Below are 25,810 nucleotides of genomic sequence, written 5' to 3' on the forward strand. Positions count from 1 at the left end.
TTCTACGTCGTCATCCTCGTCTTCATCCTCATCACCGTTATGAACGTCAGTGCTTTCCACAAAACTATCATAAAGTTTCTTGGCCTTCGTCCCGATGGTTTTGGTATCCAGCGAGATATTCTTCTTCCTGTAGTCATTTATCCACAGGGCCAATGCTCACAATGGCCTTATTGTGGGAAATGACCACCCTCTTTGCAGTCTTGTTAAAAGTCATTGTTGCCATAGGCCTAATATTCTTCTCGTCTTTCTTTATGTAGCAAACAGTAGATTCGTTGATCCCGTAATGGCAGCCTACAGCTGTGTAGCTTTTGCCTTCCTTTAACATGTCGAGAAGTTCCACTTTTACTTTGATAGTAAGCATATTCATTCCTCTGGCACTTGGGTTCACTGCCAGAAGCCTTAGAAGGTATAGAACGTTTGGGTGGCATTGTAGGGCTTGAAATCAATTCAGACTTTTACAAAAATTTCACAAAAACACAACACTGCAGAGCAACACTATGCGCAGCGATCAGTCATCAAGGTGAAGTGGACAAGGAGAGATGTTGAACATATGGGCAGTGCAGAAGAGCAAACAGACTGATGCTATGGTCACTGAGTCAATCAGCGCCCAGGATACAGCACACAGTGCTGTGGTGGTCGCCTTCCATTCCATCAGCCAATAGTGTGCCATGTACAATCTCCTGTTGGCAAACTTGCACAAGCAGTAGTGGCGTACTGCATTTCCATTGTGTACAGTATGGTATTCATCTGCTGATGAAATACATTCTGTATTTGATTTTGATTTAATATTCTTTTAATATGTTTGAATTAACATTTTTAATATTTTTATATTGTTTTAAATTTTTAGGCAAAATAATTAAAATCGTAAGTATTATATAAATACCTATATACCGCAAAATCCTGCAATATAGCGAAAACTCCACAGTACAGAATTAGATATATTTTTTAAAAGAACCGTGATATGCCCTGGCTGGCATAGCTCAGTGGATTGAGCATGAACTGCGAACCAAAGTGTCGCAGGTTCGATTCCCAGTTAGGGCACATGCCTCTGTTGCAGGCCACAGCCCCCAGCAACGGCACATTGATGTTCCTCTCTCTCTCTCTCTCTCTCTCTCTCTCGCTCTCTCTCTCTCTCTCGCGCGCGCTCTCTGTCTCCCTCCTTCCGTTCCCTCTCTAAAAATAAATAAATAAAATCTTTAAAAAAAAAAAGAACCCGTGATACAGTGAAGCCACAATAAGTGAACCGCAATATAGCAAGGGATGACTGTAATCAATGTCAATACCTACTAATACAGGCAGACCTTATTTTATTGCACTTCACTTCATTGTGTTTGCTAGATGCTGCATTTTTTATAAATTGAAGGTTTGTGGCAACCATGTGTTGAGCAAGTCTATTGGCACCGTTTTTCTAGTAGGCCCAAATGATAGTTAGCATTTTTTAGCAATAAAGTATTTTTTTAAAGATTTTATTTATTTAATTTTAGAGAGAGGGGAAGGGAGGGAGAGAAACACTGTGAAAGAGAACATCCATCAGTTGCCATTCGTAAGCGCCCCAACTGGGGACTGAACCTGCAGCCAAGGCATGCGCCCTGACCGGAATGAAACCACTGACCTTCCACTTTGTGGGATGGTGCCCAGCCAACCAAGAGCCACACCGGTCAGGGCTAATGCATTTTTTTAATTAGGGTATGTACATTGTGTTAGACATAATGCTATTTCACACTTAATACACTACCAGATAATATAAACATAACTTTTATACTCACTAGGAAACGAAAATCTGTGAGACTCTCTTTATTGCAAGATTCACTTTATGTCTCCGAGGTGTGCCTGTATGTATTGGTCCCTTGCTGTTTGCCAGCCTCAGAGACTACAACAGTGAACATAGTGAAGGAGAAAGCACTGTCCACACACAGCTTATATTCTAGTGAGACAGATAATAAAATGAATAATATATGCAATATTTTTAGATTGTGATAAGTGCTCTGGGGAAAAAGCAAGGAAGTGAGATAGATTCTAAGGCAGGAGCATGCGCCCAATTTGAGCAATCGGTGGTACAATGGGCAGCAGCCCAGATAGGCCACAGCAGTTAGAGCAGCGTGAGTGATGAGAGTTGTAGGAGATTAAATCAAGTAACAGGTGGGGCCTGGGTCACACAGAGTCTAGTATGTCATTGAAAGCACATTGGCTTTTACTCTGAATGAAATGGACAGATTTTAGAAGATTCTGAGCAGAGGTGACATGATGTGAATTAGGTTTTGACAGCATTATTTTGGCTATTCTAAAGGGGAAAGGGTGGAAGCAAGGAGACAAGTTAGACTTTTGCAGTAATTCAGATAAAAGAGGGTGGTGATTTAGGTTGTAGTGAAGGAGGTGGTGAGAAGTGGTCAAAGGCTGGGTACGTTTTGAAGCTAGAGCCTATGGGATTTGCTTACAGTTTAGATGTGGGGCATGAAAGTGACACTCTGTAGTGGCTGCCACCCTCTTAGCCACATGGGCCAACTCTTGTGTGATGGTGGAGGGAATTACACAGAGATGAGCACAGGCTGCAGGGATCGTTGGGGGGCCACCTTGGAGACTGGACCAGTGTGGGACAGAGGAAGGGTGCTAGAGAGGCCACCACTGGTGTCCCCCTACAGTGAGGCTCGAGAGTCCAAAGGACAGATTGGCCCGCAGTCGCCTGTCAGCTTTCACATTGTTGCTGAATGATTTTCCTCATTGACGACTGAAATAGTTGGAGTTATTATCCCATTTTACATCCCTAATATGCCACTCTTTTTTAGTTATCAAATTTAGAGATAGATTGTCCTTAAAATCTTTATCTAAAGACTCCATTTTCTCCCTTTCTAAGCTCATTTCTCCTTTTGCTATCCTGTGCTTTACTCTGGCCCATTTCTTTAGATCAAGAGTTTATCTGAAATGGCTTTAACAAGTAGTTTCATTCAAAATTGGCCCAAAGCCATCTCCATCCCCACCCCAATAAACTCCTCCGCCTTCCTCACCTGTCCTGCCTTCCGCCCACCCTGCCTTCTGCCTTCCCGTCCTCATTCCTAGTGTGGGGGCAAGAGTCTGTCCTCCCAGAGCTTTGGCCTTCTGCCCCTCGGACCTTTACTGTTGACATTCTGGAGGCTTTTTCCCCCATAGTTGACCAAGGAAGGTAATGCCTCCTATTTTGAGCAAAAGGAAGAAATAAGTGTGTCTCAGGGACTCATTTCTAGTAAAAAAGATGATACTTTTAGAACAAAGGGCACAACCAGCTTAAATGCAGAAAACAAAGAGAAATTAATCTTCAGAGCTTCGGAGTCACAGCCTTCATGGCTAATGTGCTGTAAGAACCGGAGCCTTCTCCTCACCAGGAATGGTGAGGGCCAGACGGGGGTCTTGCACCAGCCATCGTGGGCACAGGCGGGAATCAAGGGCAAGGGTAAAACTGATCATAAAAAGAGCTAACCTTGATTGTTACTGTGTGCCAGACAAGTGGCTGAGTTCTTTGCATGCCACACGTCATTTTGTCTTAAGAACATGACCGAGCTCAGAGAGGTTGAGTAACTTATTACGAGACACACTACCAGTCACTGACAGAGCCTGGAACAGCAGCCCAGAAATAAGCTAGGTCAGCTTTGCTTGCCAATAGAGAATACTTTTCATTCACCCGTTCAGCAAATACAAATTCGTCTGTGGGTCAACACTGTGGATCCTGACTACTTCGCTTGTTAACTTTCATGCGGTCAGCCTGGAAGCAGTAACAGATGGGGTTTGTGTTCGGAGAAGGACCAATGAATGGCATCTCTCTTCTTCACTGAGTTCACATGTAATTGAGTAGATATACAGGTGAAGTTCAAAATACAGTTCTATTATTGATGAGATACAATGAGAGTTTATAGGCACAGTGGGGCTCCCTAACTTACCTTCCCTGAAATCAGCTCTGCTCCCTCCCTTGTAAATCGACTTACATTCAGAACAAAGGCGGGTGCAGATTGGGGAGCCCTGAGGGGACCAAACCCTGCTTTATCTGCCCTTCAGACTAATCCCTCCTCTGTGGGAGCATCTGAGGCAGGCGGCAGCCTGGGAGCACGCCTTGAGGGGAAACCAAACAAGAAAGCTATGTGACCCCAACTGCAAGAGCAAAGGGGTCACAGAGGTAAGAGCAAAGAAGTGAGCCGGGCCTGGCCTGCAGGGATTTCTTCAACTTTATCACAAGGGTGGAGGCAGCCTAATTTAGCACTGTAAGCAGGGTGTGACATTGTGAGATTTATATTTTTAGAAGATCACACGGGCTGTAATGGGGAGAAATTGGTGGAGGAGGGAGGATCAGACACAGGGAGCCAGGACAGAGAGCTGTTGGTGAGGGTGGAGGCCAGCAAGGGTCCTCTGCTCTCGTCTCCTGCTCTTGGTTTCCTTGTGGAGACTGGGGCTCTTTCAGAGCCTTGAGAAGACTGTCATGATACTTTTAGAGCAAAGGGCACAACCAGCTTAAATGCAGAAAACAAAGAGAAATTAATCTTCAGAGCTTCGGAGTCACAGCCAAGGCACAGCAAGGCTCTGCCTTGCCCTTAGACCATGTGCTAAGCATTGTGAGCCGAAGGCCCCTGTGAAAGGTGTTTTCTCTTCAAGCTTCTTTACGAGCATGCAGACTTCTTCCTTCTGGCATATTTAGAGTTTATGAAGCAAAGTGGCCATAAAGAGATTTATCCTCCTCATCTCAAAGCTATAACCTAGGTGCTGCTATTGCCAGGCTGGGAAGGTATGATTGTTGCTAATGAGAGACCAAGCAAAAACCTGAGGAATGAGTGGGAATTAGTGAAATGGGAGGTGGGAGAGGGTACTTGGAGGGAAGGAGATGAAGAGTGCTCTCGGCAGCCCCTACGAGTTGGTGGCCAGTCGCCCTTCTTTCTCCTGGGATGCAAAACTGGCCCTGCACATGGTAAGCACAGTGTCAGCTGGACTTACACCCCTCCTCTTGATCAGACAAGACTGTAGTGGGCCAGAAAGTGAATGGGGCAGGAGAGCATGGAGCAGGGAGGTAGACATTTTCAGAAGTTTGGCTGCAAAGGACAAGCAAGAGATAAAATGATAACCAGATGGGGCCCAGTTGAGAGAGAGTTTCTTTAGTTTCTTTAAGATGGACTGGGCCTAGGCTTGTCTAAAGAGGGGTGGGAGGCCGCAGAGAGAGGAGGGTTGCAGACACAGAGAGAAAGCATCGCTGGCAGCCATGGTCCTCCCAGAGGAGTGTGAGTCCCTGTGCTGGGACAGCCTGTGGCTGGGGAAGGGCAGGGCGGAGAGAGGAAGGACCGGTGTGGGTGCTGAGCCATGGTAGATTCGGTGTCAGGAAACTGAGGGGTTTTCTTGGTGACTCCTTATTTCTGTCAGGGAAAGAAGGCAGGAATATTTAAAAGATGACAGTTACGAGGCTCTTTTTCAGCTTTCCAACTCGTCTCTGAGCATTTCTCTTGGTCAACCCATTCTTACTGGATTTATAAGTCTTTCTTCACCATTTGCATATTCCTTTGCTAGACACCCTATTAACTCAACCTGGAACTTTTTGCTTTATTTTTCCATGCTAGGGTAAACTTCATAAAAATGATATGTTGGGCAGATTTTGAGAGGCCAGGCTGGATACCTAATACCACAAACAATGTTGCTTCTGTGTTGGACATGCACTCTAGATACAAACTGTCTGTCTTATACGTGGTATTTGGGAACATAACTTCATAAAGTACCCTCCTTCCGTGATTTTAACTATTTCAGGAAATTGTAGAAGTTCAGCCTCTTTGGTATGTTAGCCTAGGGCAGTATGCCAAGAGTGGCCAATGAAGTGACTCAGGCCAATAGACCTGAGCTTTCAGGTTTGCCGGGCCAATGGCTTCTCCCAGCCTGGGGATCAGGTGCTGCTGTCCTAGACACTTGATGGTCGATATGTAATAAAAATGCAGCAGTTTCAAACAAGAAATTGGCAACTTTTTCTATTGAGCAAAGCAAACTTAGTGATCCAGTATGTGAACTGACTTCAACTCTGCCTCACCAGCATTCATTGTAGTGAGAAATCCTCTAAATGAGAGTCAGTAAATCTAATTCCATCATGGTCCTTCTGAAACTTCTAAAGTAGCATATATCTCCCACGCTCAACTCCAAAGAGCCAGGCAGCTACATAGATGCTTCTCCTTCACCTGTTTCTGGCTCCAGGGCTGAGCCTGGCAGAAGCCTGAGCTGGCCCCGAGAGGCACCCAGGCTGTGCTCATGAAAATAGTTTCACCCCCAAGACCCTCCCTCCCAACGCCCTTCCTTGTTCCATGGCGCTGATTCCATGCGGAGACCTTGGACCTGCCAAGCACTCAGTTACTGCTCATTTGTGATAAGCCATTGGTATCACAAAAAGGGACTCTCTCTGAATCTCTTCGATTGAAAAATTACTTCTCCCTCCCCATTTATGCCAGAGCGCCCTATCAGACATTTCTTTTTGATGGCATCATGGTACATTTCTTCGACTATCACCCTATCAACACGGGGGCGGGGGGGGGGGGGTAGTCTTCCCACCATGTCTTCCCTGGCTCCTCTGCAGGATGCTCCTGAACCCCTTTTGTGCCCAGAGGTAGTTTGGGGAAGGGCCAGCCTCACTTAACAGCTCTGCTGTGATGTGCGAAGATCTCAAAAAGGGAAAGATCAGTGATCTATATGAAACACTTGAGCATCTTCTCTCTAACCTCCTCCTCCAAGAAGGTGTCATAACCAATACATCAGGGCTCCAGCAGCTCTGTGATTCTCCCCAGCCCCCATCAGAAATCTGTGTAGAGTTAAAGCTGAATTGTGGGACACATTTAATTAAAAGACAAATGCCAAAATAAGGTTGTGGTGGATGCTTTCTAATTGTGGTTTGTTAGATTTTAATTACTCCTCTTAAATTGTGAAAGTTAATCCAGGGCACATCTTTGCACATTCCTGTTCTTTTTAATCACAAAGAACATGTTCTCAGCTGCTGACAGGATGGGTCTCATCATCTGTGCCAGCAACTTGATCTTACCCGACAGTGACTCAGCAACTTGCCGAATTCAATTAGCAGCTTTGTAGCTACCTACTCAGAACAGCTCTAGTAAAGTCTGTCTTCAGACACTGCAAACAGCCAGATCTCCCCACCCATGATCTGCTTGTAATCAGCAATTATCACAGCCAGGGTGAATAGAGCAGACGCTGGGCGCCATGGTGAGTTGGAAATATGCTTCCCCCTGGCTCCCAGCTTTTCATCTGTCTTTACCTGTGATTGACACAGAAGCATTTGGAGACCCACAGAATGGAGGAGCCAGAGATCTTAGCCACCATCTGGTCCACATAAGGGATGATAGGTGCTTGCTCACGATTCCCCAAGAGGTTAGGAGGTAGGCTAACATCACAGGAACCCAAACCTCCTGACACTCCACATATTCCTCATACCCTATGTTCCCCGCATCTCTCACCTGCAGCCACATCTTAGGAAGTAGGTAGTGGGGTGTCCTGGAGAGGTCCCTGCAGTCTCTGCCCCCAAGAGCAGGGCAGGAGAGGTTGGCAAGTCACAAACCCCTCTGGTTCTCAGTTTTCTCATCATTACCATGGGAGTACCACTGTGTGAGAGAGTTTTGAGAAGTATGGAAGGTAGCTTCATGAAAGTGCCCGAAACACAGTAGAAACTCAGTATCTACAAGTCCCTTCAATCTTGATTTGAGGGCATTGAGGCAAAAGGAGGAAAGGAGAGAGAGAGAGAGAGAGAGAGATGAAGACATGAATCAAAGTCACTTCCACAAACACTGAAAAAAGAAGGCCAGAGAGGATCCTGCTGTGAACATCAGTTTATTCAGTTGATCAAGAGGAAAGGTACCCTCTCTGGCACTTTTCTTGAGGGACCAGAATGTATACCTACACCTCCATACCAGCTATGGAGCTCTGCTCAGTGTTTGCCAACAAGATATGAGGTCCCTCTGCAGCTTTGCTCCTTGGACACTTGCCTGTGTTTCGTGAGTTTCTGTTTTTGTCACAGAAATAGACCTATATCTCTATACCTAGAAGCTAAGGTAAATGAGGTTTTGTTTTTTTTTTAATTCCATTGAAAAATGATTAATTATAGCACAGAGCCATCAGTACTCCAGGTCTTTCTTTTGCTGCCCATGACTTCCTCATGTTAACATGCCCATAAGTTTTGTGGCTTTGTCCTCTCTGTGGAAAAGGAACAGTAGACCTGTCTTTTCTCTCTGCTCTATTTTGAATTTTTCCATGGCCAGAGATAAGTGCAGATAGTGATTTAAAAAACAAAACCAACCAGGATATATTTTCAATCAAGTATGAGCAACACAGTGTTGCACAGACTGACTCACCAGCCACTTCCCCAGTTTTCATGAAAACCAGCAATCCGATTGAACCAGCACATGGTGGTGCTGACGGAGGACCCGCTTAGCTGTCAGTCATGCACTTGGAGGTGCTCACAGACCAGGGGGAGTGGTAGGAGGGGTACAGTGCTTAGCACTGGCTAAGCACTGGCACCTACTAAGTTTTCAGGTAATATTAATGTTCTTGTTTATTTTTTTCTTTTTAAGTAAATCTAGGGACACATTTTTATTTAACAATATTAAAATAAAAGTTTAATACATGCACATGGGGAATTCATACGGACATGATAAATTCATGAAAATTCCCAGACAGTGAGTCAGTATTTGGTACATAAGACATTTTTGGATGAAGGAAAAAATGGGCGGGAGTGGTATTAGATTTCAGAAGTGAGGGCAGGTGGTTCACAGGTAGCTGAGGACGAGCAGCACACACACGGCAGGACCGTCCTCCTAGGTAACTCGGAAACTCTGGGACACAGTGGGTATCCCGCCAACAGGCGCCTGCCTGAAGCACTCTTGTACTACTATATACTATGTACTTAATTCAGACTAGGCTGAGGCAGCATCCTGTGTTCTTCCTGAAGCAGGTTTTTCTCTGTTTGAATATCTTGGGTAGGAAAAGTGGGGAGGGTCAGAGGTCCTGAGTCCTTCGTTTCTTAATAAACGTCCTAAAATCAATATCCCAAATTGCAGCTTCAGGGTGGCTTTACTTTTTAAGTAGACCTAGGAACACCCATTTTTCCTTTCTAGTTGTTTTCAAGGTCATCTATTTGTCTTAGGTGTTCTGCAATTTTACTGCAGTGTGTCTAGTGCAGACTTTTTTTCCTTTTACCTCATTTGGAACTTACTGTGCTTTCCTGAGTCTGAGGATTTCATTAATTCTGGAAATTTCTTAGCAATTATACTTTCAGATACTGCATCTTTTAGTTCCGTCTATATTCTTGTTTTGATACTCCTCCCGTATCCTGTGTTTCTCACCCTCTCGTATTTCCCATTTCTGTACAGCTGTCTCTGCGTTCCAAACAGTCCTTGGATCTACCTTCCAGTTCACTGATTCTCCATTCGTCTGTGTCTGATCTGTTGTGTCACCCTTCCATTCATTTTCAAATTATACTATATCTTTATTTCTGTACTTTTTATGCAGGTCTTTTTCACATCTGCTCTTTTTTTTATATTGTTATTTCACATGGTTCTGTTATATCTTTAAGCATTTTAAACATGTTCAAATGTTTAAATTAGTATTTAATCACTTGAAACACTTTGTAGATGATTATTGTGTCTGAAATTCTTGGCATATTAATTCTTCTGTGTTTTACATCTAATAACTCTAGCATATAATGGATTCTTTCCTCATGTGTTCTGTAATTTTTGACCATGAGGTTACTCACTGGTGTCTTTCCTGGGATGATCCCATGTGGCCAGCCTTCTCTCCAAAGCTGTTCTGAGTTTTTTTTCTGCCAGGTATCCTAGGTATCCTCGGGCCAGCACAATTCCAGGACCAATTTTACATTGGTATCTCAGCTTAAGGGTCCAAGGTGCTGTACATTTGGAACCCAAATCCACTTGCAACACAGACCTGGGATTTTGATTTTCAGGGTAGATTCCGTTTCTTTGTTCTCAGAATCAGGCAGAGATAAGATTCCTTTCCTCCTCTCTGTGATATGTGTATATATTAGTCTACCGTTACATCGAGGATGCAGCACTTTAGGACACTGTTTTTATGCAGGAATCTTAGTTCCAAGTTCTTGTTTCATGTGGACCAAAGCCTTTATCTTCTGTTCTCAAGTAAACATTAAAAAAATAAACCCTAGGTTACAGCAACTGATGCTGCTTTTTACTCTAGGTAGCTAAAGCGTGAGGCACTCACTGTTGCAATTTTTTCTTTATTTTTTTTCACCTGAGGTTTCCCTTTGCTTTCATATTATCTAGTCAGCTATCTACTTTTTATCCTTAAATCCCATGTTCTTACATGTATGTCAGCACATCTGGGTGTATGTAACAGTAGGATCTTCAGTTTATCTTATTCTGCCATCATTGTGGAACATTCTCACTACTATCTTGTTCTGAGCTAATTGTCATGCATGGGACAGACGTAGTAGGGAGAGAGACAGGCATACTCTTTGATCACCTGTCCCAGCAGTCTGTCCAAAGCACACACTATGCCCAATTCTGCAGCCATTCCTTTGCCCAGTAAAAAATTTAGCATGAAGTAAAAGAGTCTGAAGATGCTGGACCACACCTGTAGTTTCTTGAAGGCATGACAATGCATCACATTGCCCCTCACTCCAGTGACTGAGGTATCTTGTTTACCTTTGCAATTAATTAATGGACAGCTTAATTGAATTTTGCCTAAGCATTACACTGAACAGGATTTAACTTTAGAAAGTTGATTATTTTCTCTAGTATACCAGAAATATAAACTTGATATTTGTTATGAAGTAGGAAAATGCCAAAAAGAGAACATTTCTTTTCACTGAGTTTCAAAATGGACAAGTGCAACTCAACAGTATTTGAATGGTTTATTGAATCTGACTTTTACCTTATTGGCACTTTCTTCCAAGTTGCTGACAATGCTTTGCTCACATGACTTCAGTTTTTTCCTACCTGAGGAACTAGTTGAGATCAAATAGCATTACTTCTGTTTTATTGAGAACTAGAGGTTAACAGATTTATCCAAGTAACAAAGATAGCCAGACCAGCAAAGGAGCTGTGTATTTGCACCTACCCATCCCCCTGGCCCCTAACAAAATTGCTTTCTCATGGTAGTACATTTCAGGGCTATTCCATCAGGTTTCATTGGGGGAACAGCCTTATTAAACCTGCTGCTGCCTTGACATAGTGATATGGTTGAGTGATATGGCCCCTAATAACAGACAACATCCCCAGCCCAGGATTAAAAGCATAGCTTTGGAGGCAGTTGGATACCTAAATTGGAACTTGCCACTTGAGTGACCTGGCAAGTCACTTCTAACCTCTCTGAGCTACGGTGTTCTCACCTGCAAAATAAAGGACATCCCATTATGACAGGATTCCAATGGGAATTAAATGAGATATGCACATAGATTTAGTTCAGCACCTCAGTGACATTGTAAGTGACCCATAATTCATAGCCATTATTAATCTAAAGTTCCCTGTATGAAGACTCACCTGAGAATTTTCTTTTAAAATATTATATTTGGGTAAGTTCTGCTTCCCCTAAGAACTATGCAAGCCATAGAATTGATCGGGCTTTCTTCCCGCTTTGATAGCAAGTTCTAAGTCATGTTTCTGACCCCACTAATTCAGCTCACAACCTGCAGATCTGTGTTCTGTTTTCCAGGTCTAACCTTGTCTTCATCAACCTTATATTATTCTGGCTTTTTTTTTCCTGTTTTCTACTAATGCTGAGGATAAAATGAGGTACAGTCAAGTACATAGCATTTAATGCACAAGCCTTCCCTTTAAAGCATCTTTTCTTTCTCCTTTCACCTTCACTTTGTTCATACTTAACTATACTTTATCTACTAAGTAATTTTTACTAATGAATTTTTTTTCCTTTGTTGTGCTAAATGATTTCTAAAAATATCTGCAATTTAGTTGGTAAATACTAATTGTTTACTGTGATATCCCTGTTTAAAAGCAATCAATAGTGGCTGCAGTGGACTTTCATAAGCTGATCAGAGTGCTCCTAGGACAGGACGAGCAGCGTCTAATGCCACGGGAGCGAGTGGAGTCCCAGCCAGGTCATAGTCCAGCTGTGGCCTTCACTAAGCCACTTCATCTTTCTGAGCCTGTTCCCAACTCAGCCAAAGGAGGTGGCAGTGTCTGCCTCTCAGGATCACCACGTGGAGCATAACCAGTGAGATCGTGTGGGTGCCATGCTCGGGAAGTTGCATACTTTATAATAACTGTTAAAATTCCTTATTGGCACTGCTGTTTTCATAAAGTATCTTCAAAGTATATACAAAGACTTTGTGATGGCAAGGCCCAGAGCTTTCTTTAATTTTATCAATATTTGGAATTTAAAAGTTGTTTTCATATATAAGTTGCACAAGGTTCTGGGACAAGTTTCTGTCAATGCAATTTCCTTGTGTTAGCTCCCTCTCTTTTTTTTTAATTGATTTTGGATAGAGTGAGGGAGAAAAACATCAATTTGTTGTTCCTCTTATTTACATAGTCACTGATTGATTCTTATATGTGCCCTGACCAGGGAATGAACCCACCGCCTTGGCATATTGGGACAATGCTCTAACCAGCTGAGCCACCCAGCCAGGGCCCTCATGTTAGCTCTTCAGGGGAAGAGGTCATCAGTCATGTTCCTCTCTGAGTGGTCAAAGTGAATCCATTAGGAAGAAGCCATAACTCTGGTCTGACTATGAAGTAGTAAGTCATTCCAGCAACTTCTGAGTTGAACACTGTGTGACATTTTCTTCTCAAATGCTGTTTGGACCTCATTTTTTTAAGACTTCTTAAAAGACCAACAATAAGCCACATCAGAAGGTGCATTGTATTACTTTATGCTATGTGTGTTTGTAACACATATGGAATATTATTCAATTAGATCATTTCCTCACCAATTTTAGCCCAAAATGTTGTTTGGCCATTTTCACAATTAAAATCTCTCTTTTATCATGATAAATTTAAGCAGTCATTTGTAATTGCAAAGTGCTTTGAAAACCTACTAATTCTCAATAACGCTGTGAGGCAATTATAACTCCCTCTGTAAAACAGGAACACTGAGGCTCAGAGCGGTAACAGACCTGTCCTAAGTCACTTGCCTTATAAAGGGGATTTCTATGGCAAGACTCCGTGTTTCCGATCTCCTCGGTCTGCCTGCTTTCTGCTGCATCTTGCTGCCTTTACACTCTGTGGGAGCAAGGATTTCCCTTTAGTTAGATGAATGTGTTCCTCTAAATGAGCTCCAACCATATTTGAAGGAAATTTCATTTGGATTTGTAAATTCTGAGATGAATATAGACAAACCATTGCTTCTCTGAGCTTTGCTTTTTTCTATTGTGGTGGTTTTTAAATTGCCTTTTTCAGAGGCCTGGGTATTCTGAGGAGCTGCTAGGGAAGGGCGCCATGGGCAGGAAGTCAAGGCCAGTGGGTGGGATCCTCATGCCCTCCTCTGCTGAAGCAGCTTTGCTTTCAGCTGTGCTGTATATACTGTGCAATTTAGAGGGAACAAATGTGAAAGGTGCCACATGGGAGAGAGATTGGGAACCTGTTGCTTAAAAAAAAAAGACCTACCAGAGGTGTCCAACATTGTGGCATCTCTGGTCCACACTGGAAGAACAAGAGTTGTCTTGGGCTACACATTAAATACACAAACACTAACAAAAACTGATGAGCAAAAAATAGGTTTTAAGTAAATGTGTTGGGCCGCATTCATAACCACCTGGGCCACATGCGGCCCTCAGGCCACAGGATGGGCACCCCTTCACCATGAAACCCTCAAGTGATGGTGTTTATAATAACTAACCTAGGATGAGCTTTCAAAGACTTCACCTGCATGGCGTGCAGAATCATTTTCTCCATGTTATACATGAGGAAATGAAGACTCAGAGAAGGTGAGCAACTTGACCAAGATCATATAGCTCAGTGGAGGAAAAATTAGGATTTGCGCTGAGATCATAGGCCTTGAACCGTGCCATTCCCTCCACCAGGAGCTCTGCCCACCACCTCACTCAACTTTTACGTTGCTAATTCCTTCCCCCTGTGGGTCTCAGCTCACAGACACCTTCACGGGGAACCTTCTCTGACCTGCCCATCTAAGTTAATTGCCCTTATGTGTACCCTCATGGCTCCTTGTACTTCTTCAAACTCTTTAGCATAATTGCAGTTTACCTTGTAATTCTTTTATGCCTGTCTCTTATGCTAGACTGTGAGCTTCATGAAGTCAAGTTGTTTTGCTTTGTTTTGTTTTGTCTGGTTTTGTTTTGTTTTCTTCCACCATTAGGTTTTCAGTACCTAGCAGAATACATAGCAGGTATATGTTTGTTGAATGAATGAATGAATGAATAAATGAATGGAATGTGTGATGGACAGAGGGCTGTCTAATCTCAGAGGCAGTGATATTTAAACATTACATGTGCTACTTCCAAGGTCCCTTCCTACTATGACCACCAGTGGTTTTGGGAGTGCCCAGCAAAGGCCATCGTGTTGTTTTGTTGCTGGTAGTGAATTGAGGAGTTTGAAGGGCTGTCCTAGGGGAGAAGGACTGCCGTGAAACAAGGAGAAACACAGGAAGCAATCAATGTAAAAGGTAACTCTTTCCCAGCCTGGAATGGACCCAGAAGTAATCCAACATAAGTCTTTGTAGAAATAACTCAAGCATGGACCAGAAAATCTTTAGGGTCCCTCATTGTGGATTTATTGATTCCATAAAATATGTTGCTTATGTGGTGAATCTTTAATCAAGATATCACAGCAGTATCCCAGCCTAGAATGTTAGAGATCGAGGAAACTCATCCTGCCAGTTCCTACTTGTCTGTCTGTCTCTGTCTCTCTTTCCCTCTCACTATTCGTCAAGGGATAGTGCTATTAGACCCAGAGAGTTCCTCCTCAGAAGCATTTGCAAAATAATGATGTCATTGGAAATATAAAATTTCTCTTTAATAATATGTATTTTCTTCATAATTAAGTAGACACTGAGTGTTTCTTTAAGTAACTAGTGTATTCCATCCATGACTCGCTAAAGAAATAGCAGCTGTACAACATAACACCATCATGGGCAGTTCTACTCATGAGTAACGGGGTTGAAGGCAGATACAGCAGACTTCTTGGTTGGGCGGCTGTTAGTACCAGTATTAGTACCATAATATTTCCGTAGCCCTCCGTTATGTTGGGAGGAATGAAATATAAAGTTAACTGAGGGCTAGCCTCTAGATGCAGTGATGGTGTCTAGACTCTTGTTTTAGGTAATTGCTTAATGATAGATTTTTCAGTTGAGGCTTCTTAGAACCAGGTGTGTAAGGCCCTCCTCTGTGAGCCCACCCCACCCCACAGCCTTCTGCCCACCATTTCTGTATTCTATCCTTCAGACACCCACACCAGCCACTCCAACCTATTCACCTGTCCTTCAGCCTGTCCATGTGTGCTCAGCGTCTGCCTGTGCCTGTGCAGAAATGACCTTCCCCCTTTAGCACTTATCCAGGTTCCAAATTTATCTCTCATACTCCCAGCCCCAGTTCAACTGGCACATCGGTGAGACTGTTGTGGTCTCTCCTGTACTCACCATGACAAGAGCTGACTTCCTGATGTAATCGTACACAACCCTCTCTAGCTGATCACACGTCCTGTGGACAGTCCTTCACTGGACTGTTTATAGAACATACACTCAGCAACTCTTTGTTGGCATGGAAGAGGAAAAAAACTACAATGAAAGCCCCCACCGCCAGTGCCACTTACGCCACTTTGCCAGCTCGAATACACCACATGCTCTTCACCTGCCGAATCCTGCTTTAAGATCTAGAATTATTCTCATCTCCCTTACCAGTCTTTTTTGACTGATAAGTTATTTACAGTCTTTGTAATCTGTTTAATATTTAGCATTAGTAGCTTTGTCCTGTTAGCTGTCTCCTGCATGAATGCCTTAACCCCATATAGGTGGTAAGCTACTCTAATCCTTCTTTGTGTTATTTTGGGATACTGCTCCCTTCACACTGCCACTGTGCTGTGCACAGAGTGGCCGCTTCATGAATATTTATGTATTGATCAAGCAAATCGTATCCCTGTTTTGCATCTCCCACAAAGTCTACCTCAGCACGGAATAAATAATTACTGATCAATTGACCAAGCTGGAAAATGTAGCACTTCGCCTACTACAAATCTTCTGCTGTGGCCTGACGGCTCTGCCACAGTGTCAGTGTGCTGCAGGGCGGCACAGCGTGAGAATCAGCTCTGTCGGTTTTGGCTTGGTTCACTAAGCCAGGGAGAAAAATAAAATGTCTTCCAAATTTTTTACACAACTGAAAAGCACAGAGCTTTGAAAATCTGTGCAAAATGAGACATGATACTTCAAGTCTGTTAGAAATGTCAGAGGGTGGTTGGGAAGATAATAGAATAGTTGAAAAGGATGTTTCAAATTTGGTCAGACCCTGCTATAGAGCATTATGAGCGAGGGGGTTTAAAGAACAGCGCACCAACGGCAGGTCAGCGTAGTTGCAAAGTCATGAACCAAGAAGACACGCTGTCTGGGGAGGGCGGGCACTGGCCGCTTCCCTCCCTGCAGCAGCCCTGCCCCACGCATGTTGGTGACCTGATGGGGTTCAGGTGTTGCTGCTGTTTTTGTGTTGGTCTGTTTTTACTGTAAATGTGAGTTCCCAACTTTCAACTCTAGTAATAGTTAACTAGGTTTTTGGGTCAACTGTCTTCAAATTTTTTTATTGTTAATACATAACAAAATTTACCATCTTAACCATTTTAAGCGTACAGTTCAGAGGCATTTAGCACCCTCACTTTGTGGGGCAACCATCCCCGCCCTCCATCTCCAGGACTTTTCCACCTTCCCACACTGACACTCTGTGCCTGTTACACACTGACTCTCTGACCCCTCCCCCAGCCCCTGGCGACTCGCCTTCGACCTGCTGTCTCTATGGCTCTGACTGCCCTGGGAACCTCGTGTAAGTGGAACTATGTAATGTTTGACCTTTTGTATCTGGCCTATTTCACTTAAAATGTCTCCAAGTTTTCCCCATGTTATAGCATTATATTGGTAATCCATTTTTACAGTTGAGGAAGTTGAAGTTCAGGTAATTTGTTGAAGGTCATTCAAGTCTTTCTGTGTGGCCCAAAGTAGGGGCTCTGTAATCTTTAGGTATGTAAATAATAGTACCAATTGTTAAATGTAAGCCTGCACTATGTTTAACACTTCTTTCATCTAGTCCCTTCAGAAATCCTGTGAGTTCGTTATCTGTATCTTAGAATGAGAACGGGGATCAAAGGACAAGAACTGGCCCGGCACCCTGGTTGGGAAGGGGCAGCGCCGGGTGAGGCTGCACCCAGTGCCTCTCCATAAGAGAGCCTGTTAGAAGATTTCCCCAGGGCCATTATCTTCATACACACATGCATGCAGAGACCAGGAACATCGGGCCCAGTCTCCAGGAGGCAAGAGCGTGAACCCTTTCCTCCTGAGGTGCTTGGCATGAGACCCCAACTCAGAAGTACCAGGAAAAGTTACTGGGGTTGATGGGAATAGAGCCTAGGGTGCTTTGAAACTTCCCTGAGGACTCCGCCAGGGTTTGATGTGAAGCGTGTGTCTCCGAGGGGCTCTGAAGTTGCCCGTGTTCTGGCGACTGGGAGCTGGGCCGGGTTCAGGAAGCAGTTTTGAAAGCAAGATTGTTGAACTGCACCCAGCAAGTGTCTGTTTCCGCAGCTCTGGCTCTCCCTTCATCAAGGCCTGGACTGGAGTTGTCTTTCCCAAGGCGCTGTCAGGGAGCCATCTGGTTCAGTTTCTTGTGACTGACTCTAAGAAACAGAAATCCCTCTGGGAAGAAATTGCAGCCACAGCAGCCACAGTGAGCGGCAACTCAGATGTTCCCTCTGTGAATGGGGGGGCATTCCCTGCCCCCCGCCAACACCAGGGCACATCAGGCCTAAGACAGACCATTCTGAGAATGAGAAGGCAAACCTCTTAGTTTCAGAGAGCATGTGTTTGCCGGGGGTGGGGGAGAGCCATGGGGGATGAAGGTAGTTTGATGGATAGGAGCTAAAAGGTGTCCAGGGTGTCTGTCACAACTGAGAACAAGCCTTCTCCTGGATGGGTTCTTTCATGGGCCCCACCAAGCTGTAATCCACCCGCATTAACCCTACTCACTTCCCTCTTTTATCACTGATGCATCTTGTATCTGTGCTTTAGGCTGTCTGAAAATTCCCCCAGATCACAGCTCTCTTCTCTGTCATCCATGGAGGCTCTGCAAGTGATGGCTGACTGGCTGGCTCATTCCCGCAGAGGGGCGTGTACTTTAGAATTTCTGTCCTCTCAGCTGATGCTTGGGTTGTTAGAGCTGGAAGGAGCCTTGGAGCCCCATTAGTCCAGCCCTCTCATGGGTGAGGTTAAATGACCAGCCCAAAGTCACACAGACATTGCTGCGGCTTGGACAAGGACCCAAGTCCCTGCCTCCCAGGCCTGTTATTTCCTTACGTTAGCATTAAATGGAAAGTGGTGTAGAGTCATTGGACCCTAGGTATGTCAGAATTTCATTCTCTCCTCCATTTTCTTTCTTTTTTTTTCAAATACAGGGAAGGTGAATGGGGTGAATGATTTGCTTAGTTTCCAGGCCACCTGTTTAAATCATGCCCAGTTCTGATGCCCAGTCCATCACTGTCCCTGACTTCCATTGCTCAGTTTACTTTCCCAGCCAAAGCTGTGTCCATGCTCCCTGGGAGGGACACGTGTCCTGCCTGGGCCTTAGGTCAGATGCCAGGCCCATTAGGGGAAGTTAAAAGAAACTCATAGGAAATACAAGTGCCTCTTCCCCCAAAGTGTCATTCCTCTCTCTGTAAGCCCCATGAGTAAAAAGGAGAAAGAGGAGACAGACTGGTAAGCATTGAGAACCCATGCTGGGCGGCCAGACTCTGTGTGAGCATTCTACGGACATTCCTCACTCAACAGCACAGGCCCTGGGAAGCCCGTGTTCTCATCACCGCCCAGGGCTACATGATGGCCCGGGTCGCGTGAGGGCACGGGCCAGAGGAGGCAGTTCAGCCCAGACCCCAGCATCTCTCCGTGCTCTTTCCATACATTACTAAGGACTGGCAGGTTTAGCCTTTATTTTACTCTAAAAGTAATTTTCAGTGTTTTAACTTGCATCTAAGTCTAATTTCAGTCAAAATAATAACCATGTATCCCCAAAAGTTTAAAAAGTTGGTCAAGAACATGATATCAGCGAGTATAGAGAACTTGTCCACCAGAAAAATGGTTCCCTCCCAGCAGTCCCCTGCCAACACCCCTATCAAGTCTCTTCTTTCTTATTTGGTGATTTATTCATCTTTATTTTATATTTCAACGTATAAATGATATTCATGTCCTTTAAAATATTGCTGTCTGTTGTTTATATAACTTGTTCTCATTTTTTAGTTAGCAATGTGAAAATTGTTTGGGTATCATAGGTGGGGATGGAATGCATCATAATTTTTCTCATTAAAATTAATGGAAATTTTTTTAAAAAAAGAAAGAAAACAAACCCAGCCCCACTAGCTGCAAAGCATGGGGCTCCTCCACTCCACCATGCCTCATCTCCTGCATTTTCCAGTTGGCTGTGAGCAAGTGGTTCCCTCCCTCATCCTTTTCCTTTACCTTATTCCTCTTGCCGGACTGCAACCCTACCTGTGAAAGCATCGCAGGTCTTACCCTCCTGACGGTGCACAGGACACCGGCCTTGTGAGGCTTCATACTGAGCTGCATCCTACAAGCAGGAGACAGTTTAGGAGTGAGTCAGGGCATCCCACCTTCAGTGCTCTGAGAATGGGTCCTACCCCACAATAGCACCTCCTCTCCCATTGAGGAATCCCTGTGTGCATAGGTGGCATGGGCAGTGGCTACTGGGTGTAGATGGTCTATTCCGGGAGGTGTCCAGTGCACCGTCCAAGAACATGAAGTAGCTGCTCTTGCCACAGATGGAAAAGCAGACCAGCGTGCGTGTTGCAGGAGATGGGTTTTGGCCGCATCCCCTAGATAGGTTTTATTTCTACTTCAAAGCCTGTGTGTTGCCAGGACAAACCAAGTGGTTGTATAATAGAAGTATCCCAACCCTCGCCTGCACTGTGACCCATTGCTCCTTCCTTCCAGTGAAACTTTCCAAAGTCCTGAGTCCCTTCAGAAAGTCTCTCATTGGCACACTGTGAACTGGAGAGCAGCAATTTTTGGATAGTTGTTAATTTTATCACTTAGGAAAATTATTGCTCAAGAAAATAGGAAAGACCTAGAACAGGATCCCATGTAACATCTAAAATGTTGGCAATCCTTTACTAATCCAGGCTTGACTATATGCAGCACTTAAGCATCCTTTTCTTTAGGACTAAGGTTCAGGCTTTGCTAGGAGGAGGCATTAAGCACAGAATCCCTGCCTGCTGCCGTGCCCACCCTCCATCCCAGTTCTCCCCTCTGCCCACACTGGCTGCCTCTCCGGCCCTTGCTGTCCATCACTGCGTGAATAGCTGGGCATGCACAGGGTGGCAGTCGGGTGGACATTGACGATTACACTCAAACAGGGAACAGGATCCAAGTGGAAGTAGATTTCAGAAGAAGCCCGAAGCAAGTATCCACCTCCACGAGCCAGGCTGAATCTCTCCTCATGAGAGCTGATAGGACAGCAAAAGAGGTGGAGGTGGGCAGAGCAGTGTACCCAGCTGTTCACAGGCAAACGGCGGCTGTCTTGCCCTGTTTTCTCCTCACTAGAGGTAAGCTCCTCATGGGCAGGGTGAGCCGAATCCCTTTTGTGGTCTCTGCAGTGCCCCGCACTGTGCTAAACAAGTAACACCACACAAGTGCTTGTGGGGAAGCACCAGAGGGAAAAGGTGTTTGCTGAAAGAGCACACCTCAGGAGCACGTGAGGTTGGAGTGTGCATGGCTGACCCCACTGCAAGCAGCCGCACAAGCCCACACCTTGTCCTCACTGATGGGAGGGGGATAGGCCTCCGACTGGGGAGCTCGGTCACTGCTCTAGCCCCACGTGTGAGCTGGCTGGTTCTTTGTGTTCAGCTCAGTGCCTGGAGCTTGCTGTTTATTGAATGACTAAAGGAACTAGTGATAGTTGAAGCCCTGGAAGCTCAAACACTCAAATCTCTTTTAAAAATTCAAGCTTTTGCCAGTGACCAACTTGTTTCAGCCAATATCCCAAAGTAATGAAATTCTAACACCAGAAAAAAAGGAGACTGTCTCTTCAAACTCATTATAATGAAATGTGACCTCTCATACTCAGTATGAGTATTGTCATTTACTTTGCCTATGAATAGAAGCTGTGAAATACATTTTAAAAAAACGTATTTGCCTTTAAAAACCCCCAGTTGTCACGCTGTTATCTCCTTCAGGGGAGGTTTCTTGTCCTGAAGGTTGGGCCCCCGAGGGCTGGCAGGTGTGCTGGGGGAGGACAGGAGTCCTCTCAGATCCTGCCAGCTGCTGGGCTGCCCAGCTACCTTTTGGGGCCCTGTGGGCAGGAAAGACTGTATTGAAGGGCCCTGTTCCAGGTGCTTCCCACTGCGTGCCCAGTTAAGCCTCGTCTCCAGCCTGTGCCCTCTCCATTAGCCAGAGGGCTCGGTCCATCTCTTTCTGAACAGAACAATGAAAAGAAGTTGTGTCCTCAGTAGTGGGCAAACCTCACCACTTCCTAGGGGACGTTGGGGAGGAAGGACGAGATCGGAGCTGAGGGAGGGAGGAGATGAGGAGCGTGGTGGCGCGGTCCAGTGTCACAGTTGGTAGTCGGGCTCTGAAACCTAATTGCCTAGGGGTTTTCTAAAGTGAGATGAAGTTCACATAATGTAAAATTAACCATTTTTAAAGTGTACAATTCAGTGGAACTTAGTGAATTCACAGTATTGTGCTGTCACCACCGCTATCTGGTTCTAAAGCATTTCCATCATCTCTGAAGAAAACCCCATACTCATTAAACAGTTTTTCCATATTCTCTCCCCTCCCCCAGCCCCTAAAAATCTACAATTTCCTTTTGATTTCTTTGAATTTCCCTATTCTGGACATTTCACATAAATGGAGTCACACACACACTGTGAGATGTGTTCTGACTGGCTCCTTTCACTCAACACGTCGCGAGGCCTGCCCGCATGGCCCGCGCTGCAGCAGTGCCGGCACTTCCTTCCTCGCGGGGACTGCGGGCGTTCCCCGCCAGAGCCGTCATGCGGCTGCGCCGGTTTTGTTTGTGCATCCACTGGCGGACATGTCCGCCTTTTGCTGCTGTGAACAGTGCCACTATGAAAATTCTTGTACAGGTGTTCACTTGAATTCCTGCTTTCAGGTTTTTGGGTGTACACCAGGAGCGGAATCTCAAGGTCACATGCTAGCTCTATGTGTAACTTTTTAAGGAACCACCAAACTGTTTCCCACAGCAGCCGTGTCATTTTACTTTCCCACCAGATTGCCTCATTTCGAATCCAACCCTGCCACTTATGAGCTGCATGACCTTAGGCAGGTTACTTCTGCCCTCTGTGCCTCAGTTTCCTAATCTGTATAACAGGGACTATAATCCATCTACCCAATGAGTTAACACGTGTGAAGGGCTTAGAACAGTGCCTGGTACATAATAAGCTGCATGATGTCTGCTGCTGCCACTGTTATCAAGGGACAGTGTGGTCACAGCAGATGAAAGATCGAAGTTTTTGGACTGAAAAAGGCTGCATGGATGACATAAAAGAATCACAAAACACCTGGGGTTGGGCACTGAGGGATTCCCTTCCTTTGAGAAATGCATCTTTGTATCAGTGATAAACCGCGGGCCTCAGCTCCGTGGCCCCGGGGTCTTCGTAGGTGGACCACTGCTCCAGAATGGGCCAGCATGGGTCTCCCCCCACGACCAGCTGTCAGTGCCACTCCTTCCAGGTCTGCAGCGAGCAAAGGACAGGAGCACATCCCACCATACGAATGCTACAAACAGAAACTTCTAGAAAACAAATTTAAAAAGTCTTTCTCTCTTTTCAGTGGTTCAGAAAAGCCAAACCTGGTTGATTTTCAATTGAATCCACTGATTTGTCACCAAATATTATGCCAATACTATTCTCTGAATGTATAAAATTAATCCATATGTTTATGGATTCATTTACACCCAACTCATCAAAATGTTTTGTAAAAGCTGTTTGAATCCCAAGAATCCTTTCAGGAGCCTTCTTTGAAACACCTAGAAACAGGAAGGTAATTTTTCCCCCTTCATCTTTGGTTGGAAATCTCATCTCATACAGTGGCCATATTACCAACTTCTTTTATCTAAGAGTGAACTGATGAAAAAATATACAACAGTTTCTGCAATGGTACCTCATACTCACATAGCACTTTATAATTTGTACTGTCAGGTTCCAAACAGGTCTCCAACAGTTTGGAAAGGCTGATGGGGCATGTGCTGTTATCTGTCAGCAGAGAAGACACTGAGACTCAGAACAGGTGTGTCATAGCCTGGAAATGGAGGAGCCCGTAGTAGAATTCTGGGCTGCTGCGAACCCCTAACAGCTTCTGTGTGGCCAGCTTGGTGCGGCAGTGCCCGTCCCTGCAGGAGAGCATGTTCACAACTTCGCACAGTCACTAGGTCACTGACAGCCTGGGCTCCTCATTGTAGCAAACTCTGGAAGAGGAGGTAAAGGAGCAAATTAGGGAAGCTTGGGCAGGAGGCAACTCTTCACTGATCTGGTATAATTTTACTCGGCCAAGGGGTCTGGCACTGAAACAGAGGCAGGAGAGAGGAGAGGCAGCCCCTCTGAGAGCAAATCTAGGAAGTATCAGCAGTCCTGGAAGCAAAGGTTCTGGCCCCGGGAGGCAACAATAGGGACCTGTGGGTCTTCCAGGTATGGGAGGGGCCCAGGAGGGAACCCACCAGAAGCCCATTTGTTCAATGGTCTGGCATTACTGAAGACCCAGCAGTGCCTCACCTACCAGAGAGAACATGGTCAGGCTAACAACTGGCTGGTGTCATCCAGTGGGATCTGCCCAGATCCACTGCGTTTGCTGCAGTTCTCCATCTGCAGTGAGAAGGGCATGGGCCGACTCTCCTGCAGCTAGGCTGGAAAAGAGGAATGTGTGTGGCTGTGAAGAACAGAAGCAAAAGCACCCAGAAAGGGCAGGGTCAGACCCCGACCCTACGGCCAGGAAGGCAGCTCTGGGAAAAGCCCCAGGTGCTTTCTGATGAGATCTTGCTCACTAGTGTTTCTTAACAGCTGACGTGCAAACAGAAGGCATTGCTGCTGTCATGTCAAAATGTTCCAGAATCACCCAGCTGTTCATAAAAATCAACTCACCACCTCCTGGTAAAGCAGAGGATTAAGATGATTGTCTGCATGGCACAGAGATGATACATGGTCTGTGCGGCACAGTTGTCTGTGCGGCACAGTTGTCTGTGTGCTTCCCACGGCCCATGGGACTGCTGAAAGAGTTATCGTCTCGGCTTTTGGGGCAGCCACTCTCCCTGGGGCCAGTCTTGGGCCTCAAGGAGTCTGTAGTGTGCCTTCTAAACATGGTTATTTCCTAGGACATGAGGAAGGTTCAGGGGTGCTAGTGTTGGGCCCTAGCCTTCTCTGTTTGTCAGAATCTCCTGGGGAGCCTCAGAAAAGCCCAGGAGCCCAGGGGCACCTCCCACCTGCTGCATCCTGCTCTCCAGGCCTTGGCCCAGGAAATCAAATTTGTAACCAGCTTTCTTCCCAGCGGATTTGGATGCATCTGGTGCAGTGGGAGCCAATGATCCCCTATCCACCACCTCCCCCAATGACTGTAAAAGAAGCAGACTGTTAGCAGGGGTCAAGGCTCTGCCATGCCATGTTGCCAGTCCCTGGAGCTTGTCCTCAGTTCTCCACTGGGGTTGGGCGATCCGGTCAGAGCCGGTGGTACTTTTCCTGCAGGTGGCAGTCACCCGTCCCTCACTCACCTGCCTTTCTCTTTTATTCTTTAGGACACACAAGACCAGCCATTGCTACCGCATCACCTACCGCCACATGGAGCGGACCCTGTCCCAGAGGGAGGTAAGGCGCATCCACCAGGCTGTGCAGGAGGCTGCTGTGCAGCTGCTGGCCGTCGAGGGCAGGTTTTGATGGCAAGCAGCACCCAGGCCACGGCCCTCCCTTCTCTTGGATTTGCTGAAGAAGAAGAAGAAGAAGGATATTGTTGGTGGACTGGGGCATTGCTCACCTTTTGATAAAAGAGAGGTCAGTTTTGAGACTTTGAGAAAATAAAGGATTGCTCTTTAGAAACTGTAGACATGGCATTTGTCTTTTATTTTGGAAATGGGATGAAAAGGGAGCAATAATGTGAGAGTTTCCTCCTTTCCTTTTAGATGCTTGGCCCATTGGTGCCCAGTGTGGTTAATTGGTCCCTGGGTTCCATTAAAATGTAAACACCAGACACGATTTCTTGCTTGCCTGACTCCCCCACCCATGTAAGGAGTGAAGCCTCACAAAGGGGTATCAGAAACTACAGACTCTGGAAGCTTCTTTGAATCAGCTTCTGTTCCTTTCTTCTCTTCCTTTTCTGTTCTGCAAAGGGCAGGCTTCAAACAGGGCACTAATGAAATGCCAGGGCTGCCCTCAAAAGTGAAGGAGTCACGTCCCTGAGTGGGGTGAGGTATTTACTTGCTTTTCATAAACCTGCACTTGGAGTCAGGCCTCTGGCCCTGGGGCTTGAGCTTAGCTGCCTTCTGCCCCACTGGAGAGGAAAGGACGCAGGCAGCTGCCCAGGGGCCTGCCGACACACAGAGGCCAGCTCCTGAACCCCCCTGAGAGTTTGGTTTCCTAAAAGGAGGCCTCTGCATCTGCAGGCGACCTTTAAGGAAGAG

General features: G+C 45.5%; 1 protein-coding gene across 2 annotated transcripts in view; it reads left to right on the top strand.

The window, feature by feature from the left end:
• FARS2 (phenylalanyl-tRNA synthetase 2, mitochondrial) overlaps window positions 1–25,234 on the top strand; it is a 545,053-nt gene extending 519,819 nt beyond the window's left edge. For both annotated transcript variants that reach the window (XM_045841682.1, XM_045841681.1), the window contains one exon: window positions 24,932–25,234. In XM_045841682.1, the coding sequence (XP_045697638.1) occupies window positions 24,932–25,174 (243 nt within the window). In that variant the 3' untranslated portion in view covers window positions 25,175–25,234. The remainder of the gene's footprint in view (window positions 1–24,931) is intronic.
• Window positions 25,235–25,810: the final 576 nt, after the last annotated feature.

Source organism: Phyllostomus hastatus, unplaced genomic scaffold (genome assembly GCF_019186645.2).
Source record: "Phyllostomus hastatus isolate PE091 unplaced genomic scaffold, TTU_PhHast_1.1 phas_contig_37, whole genome shotgun sequence".
Classification (NCBI taxonomy): domain Eukaryota; kingdom Metazoa; phylum Chordata; class Mammalia; order Chiroptera; family Phyllostomidae; genus Phyllostomus; species Phyllostomus hastatus.